This window comes from Haliotis cracherodii, unplaced genomic scaffold (genome assembly GCF_022045235.1).
Source record: "Haliotis cracherodii isolate W230 unplaced genomic scaffold, xgHalCrac1.p SCAF_5, whole genome shotgun sequence".
Taxonomy (NCBI): Eukaryota; Metazoa; Mollusca; class Gastropoda; order Lepetellida; family Haliotidae; genus Haliotis; species Haliotis cracherodii.
In genome coordinates, this window is record NW_027266308.1 from 14,498,298 (window position 1) to 14,513,404 (window position 15,107).

The window sequence follows — 15,107 nt, forward strand, 5'->3', positions numbered from 1 at the left end:
AAAGCCTATGATACTAATGTGACTTCATATTTCAGCCAAAGATTTCAACATATAATTCTCACTTTAGCGTATACGTTTTGTATTTCTTCGAGATATTTTTACACAAAACCGATGTTTCTCGGAACATGATGCTGTTTTATTTGATTCAACATTAGCCGTTAATGGAAAACCCATTAGTTAGATGACTCCATGGCTGCGTCCCAGAGAATCGGAACGCCACACGATATATTCTCTGATATTAGTGAGTAATCAAATAAAAATGACAGCTTCAGTGATGTACGTAGAGTGGGCACATGTGGTCCTCCGGAGCTTACATGGATGTCATATTTCATTTAGCATCTTTACAGATGGAGAGTTTTTACATCCGTAATATTTCACAAGACGCTGAGTCAAGATTGAGATTTCAAAATGGCGGACAGCAGCTTCCGGTAGTCTCCGCTGCACTCGCTCTGCACGACATCTTCCAGTGACTTCTTAAAGGTGGCCTTGTATGCCATCATGATGTTTACCAGGTCAATCTGTTGAAGATAATCAATTGTAATTGTATCAATATGTGTTACTTGCATTATTCGCAATGTAACTGTGATCGTCGTAACTTGGTTAGACTAGATTTATCGGATTCGGTCAAAATTGGAAAACGTTGCACACGCTGCCGACAGTATTTTACCCTTGGACAACGTCTTTCTTCGCTTTGCGAATATAATAATCTGGCCACTAGAGAGTGATACAAGACCCTTCGTTCTAAGGGGGCGGTGGGGAGGCCCAGTGGCTTAAACATTCGCTCTTCACGCCGAAGACCCGGGGTCGATTCCCGACATGGGTACAATGTGTGAAACCCGTTTCTGGTGTCCCCCGCCGTGATTGCCGTGACTCTTAGTGAAGGCATAGATTGCAGATGAAAGAGGAACATATTTCGTATGGTTTCAAATGATCAGTTTTGATTCATATTTGATATTTTACGCCGCAATAAGCAATATTTCAGTTATAGCACAACTATCTGTAAATAATCGAGTCTGAACCAGACAAACCCGGTGGTTGATAGTATGAGCAATTTCTCACCCCCTCTGAGTAATCACACAATCAACCAAGTGTCAGCGCTAAATCACCCGATCCAAATATAGTCACCTCTAACGACAAACAGCTTTCTCATTTGACTAAAGCATTGGACACAAAATACTCATTTTGTAAATGACTGATAGGTATTGAAATTTATTAGAGAATGATATAATGTTGGAAGTTTTTAAGGAAATATACGAAAGAGTAAAGGTTGGTCCAGTAATTAAAGCGCTCGCTCGTGACGTCGAAGACCAGGGTTCGATTCCCCACATGGGCACAATGTGTTTATCCCATTTCTGGTGTCCTCCAACGTGTTATTGCTGGAATACTGCGCCGTAAAACCACACTCACTCACTCATTCACTTTTGTCAACTTACCTCTGACCTCCCGACGATGACAGCCATCAAGAGGTTGTCGTTGGTGCCGGTGCCGCTTGTTGCCTCGTGCAGCACGTGCGCCGTGTAGAGATAGGGGCTTTGAAGGTAGCGCGCTGTAACACATGTCAGTAGGACATATACAAAGAACTGCTTGACAGGAGTGATTAGTGAAAAAAGAGACTGGTGCAGAAAAACTGAATGGCAGCAGAAACTATACCTCTCCGTTGATATTACCATATATGTACGTTTGATTTTATAACTGAAATAACCAGGAATTGTTGACACTATATCCCAAAAGTGACTGTACTGGCGCTTTGTCAGCACTCAAAGAATACTTCTACAGGGTTTTGTTTTTTAAATATATCTTGATCTTAAACTTTTAGAAATGAATAAAAATATTTCCATAATTCACAACAACTGTTATTTTTTTTTAAATTATAATATACACAAAATTACCTGGCCACAGATTACTTTTTACAAAACTGTTGCAGGAATGAGCGATGGTTAAATAGACACAATCAGATTTAATGCCAGTTCTTTCAGTTACATAAAAAAAATAAACTCGGCATATCTTCTTTTGTCCCTCTTTATTTAAGTAGTTTTCAAAGAGGTCGATCGAAACCACTAGAGTCGACTTACCAACTGACAGGCACGCCATCTCAGGATAGCCTGCCATGTGTTTCTCGATAGACTTCGTCACATCCTCTCCGGAAAGCTGAAACAAAAAACATGCATTTGTTTTTTTGTTTATTCATTCGCATTACATCTAAGTATAAAATCCTTCTTGTAGAAGTGTAGTGCTGGTTGAACTAAAATGTTTGCTAAAGAGTGATGCTTCAATTATCACGTGAAGTAACCAAATGGCCCATAAGAGATTAGCCTGAAACTTACGGAGCGTGCTGCCAGACAGACATCTATATGATTAAAAGATGCAGGCAGTGCTGTCAGGTAGACATCTAGAGGGTTAACAGCTGCAGGTAGTGCTTCCAGGTAGACATCTAGAGGGTTAACAGTTGCAGGTAGTGCTGCCAGGCAGACACCTAGAGGGTTAACAGTTGCAGGTAATGAGGCCAGGTAGACATCTAGAGGGTTAACAGTTGTAGGTTATGAGGCCAGGTAGACATCTAGAGGGTTAACAGTTGCGGGTAGTGCTGTCAGGTAGACATCTAGAGGGTTAACAGTTGCAGGTAATGCTTCCAGGTAGACACCTAGAGGGTTAACAGTTGCAGGTAATGCTTCCAGGTAGACACCTAGAGGGTAAACAGTTGCAGGTAATGCTTCCAGGTAGACACCTAGAGGGTTAACAGTTGCAGGTAGTGCGGCCAGGCCGACACCTAGAGGTTAATAGATACAGGTAGTGCGGCCAGGCAGACACCTAGAGGGTTAACAGTTGCAGGTAGTGCTGCCAGGCCGACACCTAGTGGGTTAACAGTTGCGGGTAGTGCGGCCAGGTTGACATATAGAGGGTTAACAGTTGCAGGCAGTGCTGCCAGGCCGACACCTAGACGTTAATAGATACAGGTAGTGCGGCCAGGCAGACACCTAGAGGGTTAACAGTTGCAGGTACTGCTGCCAGGTAGACATCTAGAGGGTTAACAGATACAGGTAGTGCTGCCAGGCCGACACCTAGAGGGTTAACAGTTGCAGGTAGTGCTGCCAGGCCGACATACCTGTATCCGCTGAAAGGATCCAGGTTTTAATGTTTGTTTTGATATCGTGGCACGTTCACACATATTTTATTGCAACATTAGATTTTGAGTGAGTTAGAACTCTTATCCAATCAATAAATCAAACAATTTGTGAGCGTGAGACTTGTCACTCAGTAATAAACCTAACGGGGAGGTATTGGTAAAATTGTGAAAGGGTCACTGTGTCACTCGGGACAGACAAACGCATAGTTAGATCGCACGCTCTTTCCCTGTCATCGTGGACGTAGAATCTTGTTGACCAAGGATGCAATAATACGACACATGTCTTTACTTTGATTAAAATCCCGAGCAGAAAACTGTACACTGGTTTACACGCATTTTCTTATCTACAGGCCCCAAAATAATCCCATAATGCTTTTGTTTATCTAATCCCTAGATGACTGATATACGCTTAAAGGTGCTGCTAGGCCGACCTCATCTGGGGGTAGTGTTTTACCTACTAGCATTTAACTTATTGGTTAGCGCGGGCATAGCAGAATGGTATAACATAAGGGAACTGCCCGTGTTTTAATAACACTTCGAACAAATTTATTGACAGATATCAAAAATAGTCGCAGTACATGAACACATAATGCCATTTAGAAAGTGGTCAATTGTAACAAACGTTATATTTAGGATAACACTTTGTTAGTAAAGTACATTTTTTTTTTTATTATTTCTATTTTTTTTTTATTTATTTATTTTTTTTTTTTATGGGGGGGGGGGGGGGGGGAGTCCCGTCCGGGATTCGAACCCACACTGCCAGAGTGAGGCACCTAATCGCCAACACACAAAGTCAGCGATCTAACCCACTCAGCCACCGAGGCTTAAAATGGAAGTCCGACAGCTGGTAGTCTAGATCACATACTTTGTGTACCCCTCTGACAAGTGTAAATTGGCACGGCTCCCATGGCCGAAGGCTATGAACACAATGCCATTTAGAAAATGGTCAAATGTAACAAATGTTATATTTGGGATAACACTTTAGTAGTAGAAATTCTGTATTTCACTAAGAAAGTGTTATCCCAAATATAACATTTGTAACAGTCACAATACAGCTTGCGTGGTCGTCACGAGGACGTTTTTTTTGTGTCATCACAACTTTAATCTTTCGCGATTTAATTATCTGTGCGAGTGAAAAAAGTAAGACTATTAACAGATAATGAAAGATAGGAAACCTCTTGCGAGGCAAGTAATATTGCAGGCTAGAGCTTCAACGGTTTCAAAGCGCTGCTTAATGACAAAATGAGACATATTACTGTACAAATTTCAGTGTCTTTGGATTATCTACCCATGAGAGTAGATAGTACAATCTGGATAGTGTATGTTAATTATAACACTGGTGTCGCGTGCCAAAATCCGTTGTGACGTATTTAAGTCACGTTTGACTTTACGTCTTCCAACCTTTCGGGATTACTCGATGGCTACCTTGAATTGATTTGAAAATATTGGGGGACACCGTCGCTAATGACGTCACACAACGAGACATCCATTAATCGTAGAGCGTTTGGGTTGTTATTGCTTCCTAAAAATTAGTTTGTGACAGTCGATAAATTGTTCAAAAGACAAAACAAAACAGAAATAACAATACCGCACAATTCTAACATACAGCGAAATCAGGTTAAATCGAAATGTAATTCTTGATATAGATTTAAGATATGGTCAAAGCGGAATCCTTATTGACATAATGATCCACCGACACCCTACTGTCTCGTACTACGGATATCGCGAATATATTCAATAAGGAGGTTTAACTGTATGTATAGTGTACTTCACTGGATGGACTGTCGTTTGTATTTTCTAGAAAAAATCAAACTCCATTTCATTGCAAAATATTGATTCCATTATCTTTCATTGTTCTTTGGAGCACTTTGAGCAGCCATTCCTGTCTGGATTAAAATTACATTATTCATTAGTTTCATGTTTTTTTTATTTCATAATTGCTATATGGATGAAACAATGCCATTGCGGTGTAACACTTAAACTCACTCACTCATGGTTGACCTTCTCCTCTAGTCAGTACATAATTTCATAACATAATTTTCCTAAGTAAAGTTACTATTCCCCGCTTAAGCAGTCACAGTGTAATCTGTCTTGGGTCTTATCGGGTAGCAGGGAACATCACTTATATTCAATTAAATCTGTCTGTGAGCACAACGCCCACTCACAAGATTGATGTCTTTCAGACGCCCCCCAGCATGTTAACGACTTTAATATAAACACTAACCTGTTTTCATAACCATTAGCTATGACACAACAACACCTGCTCGTTCTTGGCAGTCTGTGTTGCTCTGTCGGAAAACGCCCACCCTGTCGAGGAAGTCGATGTGAATGTGGGGAAAATGCAAGGACGTATTATGGAGTCAAGGCTATCAGCGCCATCTCTGAATTCATGCACGGTGATTTACGAGCCTTGCACAACTACCGTACCACCAATTGTTACTATGCACTCTTAAATGTTTACACCACTGCATACGTAATTATCATAAGCAATCTTGTTAAACTGTGTTTGTATTGATAATTTCAACAGAAGGCCTTTTGGAAGAATAATGAGTTGTTAGTAAGATATTATGTTAGGACCCCTCACTAACTGCACATATACAAATTGTATTACATCTTTTAAAATAAGATGATGGCCGAATAATGGCCATCAATTGTTTTTTAATATAGCTGCTATGCGGCAATTTTGAAAATCGGATCAGGACATCTTGAAAAATTAATATTTCATCACTGATGGGAACATGCACGAAAAGGTGTTTACGGAGCGCTACGTACAAACAGGCCATGACGTGAGTTCTTTTGACTTTCGGGCAAGTGCACTTGATCCAGAAAAATAAATAATCAGTTCTGAATGGCTTCATCAAGCAACGATGTGGTAATTTTTCCCAAGGTGTCCTAAATAAAATAATAATGATTTGTGTGAGCAGGAACCTTTGTAGACAGGATGTATGACGTTGGTGGTACTTTCTGAACTTGAGGATATTCACGGACATGCAGTCAAACACATTTACTATTTCCAACGTATACAATCCCCCTCAATGACAAATACCGACGTTAAAATCCATGTCAATGATCCTATAATGATCTGAAATGCAGCTTTAGTAATATACAATGTAACTTGGATCAAACCACAAAGACAGAAGACAACACAATTCACAAGAATCCTCCCATGCATTAGCAAGCCAGTCAGAAAGTTAGAAAACCCCTCAAACAATTCAACATAAATCAAGATACCGCCTACATCAGCAACATCACCTTGAAGACAATCGTCCAGATCAGATACCACCCGATCACAAGCAGACATCACCCACGACCACAGTCTACAAGATCCAATGCATTTGTGCAGACACACAGTATGTCAAGAAATGACACACCACTGATCAACTGACAAACCAGACTCGGTATGAGATCACAGCCAGCAACACCCTTGCGATCAGACCCATCGCCATTGCCTTCAGCCAGAAACCAACACCATTAAAAAACTAAAAGAAGCCATCCACATGAAAAACATCCACGCTGGCCATCAGCAGAGATCAGGGTTAGCATGCCCTACCAGCCTACATCACTACACCCACTAAACTCGTCAACTACTAACTGTAACTGTCTTGTTACAGGCTCCGTCACCAGGCTTCTTCATCTGTCATCCTGTTGTTGTTTGTTATTGTTTGTGTATAGCATCTCTGCATGTCCTACCAAATTGTTAATCACTCGCTTCGATAGCACCTACGCCCAAACGTCGTATTGCAAAATTAACTGAGTTGAAATTCAAACGGTGACTCTGTCTTTGACTCCACGTGACCATAAACAATGATTCTGTGTGAATTTGTGCAATTCTCATATCTCGATAACCTTCATATCGTGAAAAACATCAAAAGAACATCAAAAGTGTTCCTCATATGTTTAGGGCCATGTGATCGGTTACCAACTGGGATTTCAAACTACGGACGTTCTGATAGGAGGTCGGATGCATTTGAATACATGAGCGAAAGTTGGCCTTTCGAGACCCAGCTTATATATCGTCTCTGAGTACAAGCATGGTCGATAGGTCGACCTATCACCTATGGACGTGGTGAGGATATCACTTATGACATCACGACCTGCTACACAATATCCAGACGTTGACGCTTAGAGCGGTTATGAAAGTAATCTGTTCTGTGATGCAGGTGTGAGTAATAGTGTCAGCAGAGATAGCCGTCATGAGTAGATGAGTACAGGAACGTTGGGATTCGTTGAGTATTGGATGGATTGATTGGAATCATTTTATGCAGTGAAATCTGAGACAGTATACCTGCCGTTCGTATTAATATATAAGCGAAATGTGGTACGGCGTGAACACAATTTCAGACTTTGAAAGGGCTTGTCACTTTTGGAACTAGTTATTGCTTTCTTTACCCACCCTGGCGTTATGGACAAGTGATGGGACCTCTGACTGCAGCCATTATTAATGAAACATGCATGGTAGCACGTTTCTGGAAATAAGCAATAGTTACGCAGCTTTATTCCTTGAAGATCCAGTTTAGAATTGGAATTGGTCTTCAGGAACTGAGCAAGAGGCGACTGACGGGATAAGGTGGTCAGGATCGCTGAATTGCTTAATGCATGTCCCAAATGTGTTGATCGATGGTCATGTTGTCAATCACAGGATTGTCTGGTCCAGACGTGATTATTTACAAATTGCCGACATATACCTGGAATATTTCTGAGTTCGGCTTTAAACAACCAGCGAACAAAAGAAGCTTAAGGAAGATGTCTGCAGGCGTATAAACCCCTTACAACAATTAGCCAAAGTGCTGTCGGCCAATTGTGTGTTCTGTTCGCGCGGATGACAGCAATATGTGGCCTCCTGTACATGAGCTTTGTTGTGATACTATTTTTATTCTATACCACTCCCGTATAAAGATAATTATTGTCATACGCTCTCACATAATGACCAGTCAGAAACGCTTACCAGAATAATACATTGACACTGTTTGTTACATCTGCAACAGCTGACGTACACACGGTGAAATCTGGTTGATCCAGGCTGTTCCCCAGGGAAATTGTCCCACTAACAATTTCCGGATTAAGGGGGAACAGGATGATATTTTGTTCCCAACAAGGTCGTCTTGAAACAGAGCTTTGGAATTAATGTGAGAAAATATTTCACATATGTGTGGTTATAACCTTGTGACAGTAATAAAAAATAGGCCGGCCTCTTGGGCAATATAACCCATCTTCCCCGTAAATAGACTGGTATTGGCCATAGATACCAACCATAGACATCTTTATAACTCACACCATTATCAATCATCTCCCGCAACAACATCTGCACCACCCAACACATTAATAATGTATACGACCTACATCTGGTCGACATACATGCTGTTTTATTTGACAGACAACAAAACCCCAGGTATTGGTGACATTTGTCAAATGATCACGTCTCCTCACTTGGGAGAAACACTTTTGACACAAAGACTATCAACTATAGAATACTAATACATGAAACGTTAGACATACTTCGTGCAATCAGGCTATTATATACCTATTAAATGTAGATCAAACGACTGGCATCGATTATTTCCAGACAGTTGTTAATTACACGCAGACGACAGCAGGGACACACATAGCAGGATAGCCAGAGATCAGAAGATACGACGTCGTAGCGACTCATTTGAAGGAAACTAATTGAATTAGTAAGCAGCAAAATCTTCAAGAAGTGTATGTCTGTATGGGACATATCACCTGGGGATCAGCGATCAGACGACAGTGCGTGAAGCAGACGACAATACGAAGAGCAGACGACAATTCGGGGAACAGACGACAATTCGGGGAAGACAGACGACAATACGGGGAGCAGACGACAATATGAGGAACAGACAACAATACGGGGAGCATTATCACGTAATCGGGTCATTCTGCAGAAAATGGAAAAATGTTGTCCCCAACTAAAACATGCCATTCTCGTTTTTACTAAAACAATTTTCACTTCTGAGTTTCAACACTATCGGTAGCATGTACCAAATCATAAAATTACATTTTTTATTTTGATTCTGCTTTTCATTTAGGATGCTACTAGTTCAATGTTTATTTTGCTTCAAAACTTATTTCTTTATAAAACAAAACACATTAGAAATCTGTACTTTGTAACATTTGAGACGTATTCACCTTGGTGTGCTCCTTGGTAATGAGTTTATACTCAAGCTCTATATTAGCAAACTTAAACAACCAGACTGCGACTTACTGCAGAACTAATTCTGAGAATAATTCTAAGAAATTACGACTTATGTGGAGACGACAGATTTTCATAAATGAATTTCGTGCAAACTTCGCTCCTGAGTAGTTTGTTTATAAACGTTAATTTAAAAGGGATAAAATAATTATGCTCAAACAAATACATTAATAAACTCATTTTGTGATAAAAGCATGTGTCAATTTGGTCCATTACCACAACAGGTAAATATCACAAGTTTTGACGAGCCATCTCAACCTCACTGTCTAACAAATGGGGTACTTGACATATGAGGTATGACCCATAGTTTAATGTGACGTCATATGAACGAATTGTCACAAACAGCTGAGGATGAAGTCATCCATTTTTCATGACTTCACAAAGAATTTATTGGAAATGCACTATTTCTACATTTTCTCAGAAAAAAGAGGATTGGAAACATCGAGAAAAAACCTTCGGGCAATCAGAATTAGGGAATTACTTCCTGGTATATTAATATCTTTTACTTAGGACAGGTAATCCGTTACTCTCCGTAGCTCATATGTTATTCTCTAAGTAATTTCCTTTCATATGATATGGATTCGATAGTACCAGTTATACCAGCCAGACGCCTAAAGAATCCCCCAAAGCGTACTTCACGGAGAAGAACGAAAAAAGCTTAAACCATTACGAGAGACCATTTGGCACAGACATATTACCGGAAGTCACGCGCATGCGATCAGGGTTTATTCGAGTGGGTGTCGACAAAGAGGGAAGTTGGATATTATCTCTGTTCTATAACCTCCTCATGATGACAAAGATATCAGAGAATTTCTGGTCGGAGGGCATTAGACACCCAGAGTGAACTGACTGTTTCCAATATGAGATTACCATATCTGGAAAATTGGTCCCAGTCGACAGTGCATATCTAAAAAGAACTACAAGCACTTACCGAAGCCTACCGAAACCTTGTCACGGAGCTGTGCCCCAATGATCAGGGGTGTCATAAAATAACAATTAAGTGCGACACGGGACTTCACGATGGTAACACAGTCCTGTTTGAGATTGTGGGCTTGTTTCCGGATACCACGACTCTGCTGCTACACTGTGACCATGTTGTCGCGGTAGTTCTTGGCAGATCTCTGTCACGCTCAAGAGCCACTATGTTCTCTGACTTTATTTCCGGCACCGCTCGGTAATCTCCGGCGTTCGCAATTGTGCAGTGTGTGATCATTTGGTGTTAGAGAATTAGTGGCCCAACTATGTTACTCTCTTGTAATCTAATGACACCCTCAAACCAAGTAATGACTGGATGTATGTTGTCTCTCATATGTTTGCTGCCGTATTCTTGTATTAAAAAGGTTGTTGTATTTATGATTTGCAAACATTAGGGGATTTCATATCTACATTCAGATATTTCTCATGCATTTATGGTCATTTTTGCCTCGTTAATAATTGTACATAGCTTGTTGTGAATCGTTAATCGTTGGATAGCTTATGTTCAGCTTAGATATTGTAGTTTCATATTCGTGTTTTCCCGGTGTTTAGAAACACACGTTGACTTGTTGCCCTGCTAGTGGTTTTTCCCAGGGTTTGGCATGGGGCTGGGACGGGTAACTCGGGTCGGGTGGGTCCTGTGTAAGACCCGGGTACTCAAAGGACTACCTGGACCCGTGCTTAGTCACGTGATATATTGTTTAATGACAAAAACTGACTACAGTGGTTACACTACAAGTCACTTTAGTCGATTAAGACAAGTTGTTATTCAACGTAATCGTCTAGTTTTGTAGTCTTAGTGACTCATTATAGGGATAAGCCGAGTTTATTTTACTCATTAGAGTGTGGAGTTAATTCGGTTCAACTTTCATGTCTTCGGGTTTCATTTCTAACTAGCATTTTTCCAGCTATGTTTTACTGTAATCAGGGAAGTAATGTTTGAATCTAGCGGTAACTGACCATGTAATTTGAAACAGCCACCTTCTCCCGGACATATTTCTTCCGGTTTGTTACAGTCTGACTGTTGCAGTTCTTTTCGCCTCTTGTCTTTAAAGACAGGTCCAATGAACATTGTTTTGATCCTACTCTCCGTTGATTGGCTACTGACTGTGTAGGCATGTTAAGTTATGTGCATAAATTAAACGATCACCTGATTCATGCCACGCCACAGTATGTGTTCCTACACCTGGAATGTTTATCAATCTCGTCATTTTTGTCTGTTTTGATATATACAACTGTTTTGGGTTAAACTATTGTAGATAAAACATGTTTTACGTTGTCGAATTTAATTATAAGCATTGACTGTGTATATTTTCGGTTCACTGAGGTATGAATCGAACAACCGATGAATCGAACATTTGTAAGAATCCACAACGCGGATTGATACAGTAAAAGATGTGCAAACTTTTGTAAGAATCCGCTACACAGTCAATCCTTAAATGTGTTATGTTGTTGAAATAATTTTGTACATCTGATAGCGGCCTGAGTGTAAATAAAGTTCAGTTTAGCTAAAACTTGGTTGTATATTTGTGTTGACAGAATTTATTTGTTATCTGTGTGAGCGCAGATTGGATTTATTTGTAATTATCAATCATAAGTACAAGTATTACTTAATAAACCTCTGAGTCTATCACCACGTTTTCTGTATCACTTTATTCTTATTGTATGGGCACCCCTGATCATTGGAGCACAGCTCCGTGACAGGATGGATGGTGTATTCCAACTCAACATAAACATAGTTTAAACACCGATCATAATAATTTAAGTATTGTATATTCGGTCATTATAGCATCGATGACCCCATGTATAGCTTCTTGTTTGACAAGGAAAGATAATATCAAGCATGCAGCACAACACAACGTTGTGTTGGCCCTGTCACTGCCTTCGAAACACAAACTGGAAACGAGGCTAGGTGAGGTGTTGTTTTTGTTCCCGTCAACATGTCTAAAATAGCATCATGGCTGCTCGGCGAGTATCAACATGATTCTGACCTTTAGCGATGTTTTTGAACGGAAAATGCAGGTATGCTTCGCACGAAATATGATCGTGATGGTGTTAGTCACCGTTAATATCACCTTGACATTCCATGATGTTAGCTTATGTAAATATTTATCATAAATCCCGCACGTTCCGATGGGCCCTGTGAAGCTATGTGTAAATTGAACCCTGTAATAAAATATAGCTGTGCATCTTAACCCTATTTCTATTTTTGAGCAGTTTGTGTTGGGGGCTTTGCGCCATTATCGTCAGCCGCAGCAGCAATCACGCTTGGACCCCCAAGGCAGGCAAATCAATGTGCGGTCGTCTAACCCTTGCTCGGTATCATACGATCATCCCAGGGTCTGCGGATCGTAGGTTCGAATCCCAGATTTATCCTGATTATGTTAATTGGTGTGAAAATATCACACCCGAGCTTGTCTGCGATCTGCGCTAGCCATGTGTCCCCCCACAGTAAACTGTTTAGCTGGGATGTAACTGAAATACTGCTCAAGCGACGTTGAACCCTAGGTCACTGAACACTCAGGGGTTGCGAAACTTCCAAGGAATTCAGCAATCTAACTGCTGTCTATAATCAGAAACCGTGGCCATCCATCTATATGAACAATGGTAGTCATCCATCTATATGAACAACGGTAGTCATCCATCTAATGAACAACGGTAGTCATCCATCTATTAAGACAACGGTAGTCATCCATCTATATGAACAATGGTAGTCATCCATCTAATGAACAACGGTAGTCATCCATCTAATGAACAATGGTAGTCATCCATCTATTAAGACAACGGTAGTCATCCATCTATATGAACAATGGTAGTCATCCATCTAATGAACAATGGTAGTCGTCCATCTATATGAACAACGGTAGTCATACATCTGTAGTGAGCCGATGCTGTTATCCAGCTACTTTCAGCTATTGGGGCAACCCATGTAGTATAAGCCATTACGGTCACCCATCTACAATAAGCCATTGTAGTCACCCATCTACAATAAGCCATTATGAACACCCATCTAAAATAAGCCATTCTGGTCACCCATCTAAAATAAGCCATTATGAACATCCATCTAAAATAAGCCATTATGAACATCCATCTAAAATAAGCCATTATTGGCATCCGTCTAAAATAAGACACTGTGATCATCCTTCTAAAATAAACCGATGCGACAATCACCTACAACACGCCGATGCTATTATCTATCAATAATGAGCTATTGTGGTATCCCATCTATGATATATTGCGGCCATAGCTTGAGACAAACCGCGACCCTTTACGTAATCGCAAAGATTTGTTTGTTTGTTGTTTAACGAGGTCACCTGCACTAGAGTGAGTCATCATTGACTACAAATGGTCACTAAATTGGCAAAAAAAATATCAGTTAACTATTGCTGTTCATGATCATACACCCCAACCTGATTACCAGATTTCCACGGCTTTTCCGTCTGACAAGGCGTTTATGGTTGTCGACTGCAAGTTAGGATGTTTACATCACGTGACGGTCATGTGCTAGCAAGGTCAACGGGTCAAATTTAGTCCCGACTAGAAATGGCTATCCCAGGTGTCTGTTTTCCGCAGAAATTACCGATCGTGTTCAGTGAGTGAGTGAACTGGGGTTTAACGCCGCTTTTAATATTATTCCAGTTATATCATCTCGTGTCACCTTAATGTGGGAGGAAAGCCCGAAGTGATGTAGGTCTCAGACATTTTACCACCTCGATGAAGCCCACGAGCACGGGTATGGTGCTGACAAACCTAGAAACATAATCGAGGCGAACCGGGATTCGAACCCACAATCATGGGTTTCTGGCGTGCCCAAGGGACGCAACTCTGCACAGCGAAGTTGTTCAGTTGGAGGGTGGTGGAGTGGACATTTTGAATTTGTATACAATCGACTGTTTTTTCAACACTAAATAGAGGACTGCACTACTTTATATTTATTTTGTTATGAACACAGCCAATGCGGCTGATACAAAAACTTTCATCACAATAAATCTTTAAATGATTGCATAACCATGAAGCGCTAAACTATCTATAAAAATAACTATCTCCTAAAAACTGCATGAATTCCGTCCAGATGCACAAAACATATAGCATCAACTTCCAAAAGCATATATCCTTTGAATTTTGAAAAGAGTAAATCAGGAAAAATCACACGCTTGTCAATTTGCGGAGGATCGAGAATTGATTGCCTCTCGACCTAACATAAACTTTAAAAGATTGTATCTTACCTCCTTGTATCGGGAAAACACAGCTTTGGCTTGACTCGGGCTGAGGGTTGTCAGCAGGTCGGCACAGTAGTCGACGTCATATTTGAATGCGTTTTCACCATCCTGTGAAGAAGTGAAAAATATACAAAAATACTAGCTTCAAAAACATGATACCATACACAGGGTTTGGTAGAACAATTAACTGTGGCGACATTAAGGCGTGGGTTGTAAGTGACGACTACATGTCACAAGGTGTCCTTTCTGTGTGCGAGGGTGTGAGTGAGTGAGTGAGTGGTTTTACAATTCACCCTGTATTTAAAAATGGTTTACCCTTTCGCCTAATTATAAACATGACTACCTATACCAAACGACGACATCGCCGCATTTATGAATATTCACAAATACGATGTTTGGTTTCTTTCTTGTTCAGGTGAGGTGAAGTTGGGTTTAACGCCGCGTCCAAGATTATTGCACTTGCATGCAGGCGTGTGTGTGTGTGTGTGTGTGTGTGTGTGTGTGTGTGTGTGTGTGTGTGTGTGTGTGTGTGTGTGTGTGTGTGTGTGTGTGTGTGTGTGTGTGTGTGTGTGTGTGTGCG

General features: G+C 40.6%; 1 protein-coding gene across 1 annotated transcript in view; it reads right to left on the minus strand.

The window, feature by feature from the left end:
• Positions 1-238: 238 nt before the first annotated feature.
• LOC139442857 (uncharacterized) overlaps positions 239-15,107 on the minus strand; it is a 134,316-nt gene continuing 119,447 nt past the window's right edge. The window contains exons 32-35 of the mRNA XM_071223760.1: positions 14,534-14,635; positions 2,073-2,148; positions 1,434-1,546; positions 239-518 (exon numbers count right to left, since the gene is read on the minus strand). Of these exons, the coding sequence (XP_071079861.1) occupies positions 390-518; positions 1,434-1,546; positions 2,073-2,148; positions 14,534-14,635 (420 nt within the window). The 3' untranslated portion in view covers positions 239-389. The remainder of the gene's footprint in view (positions 519-1,433; positions 1,547-2,072; positions 2,149-14,533; positions 14,636-15,107) is intronic.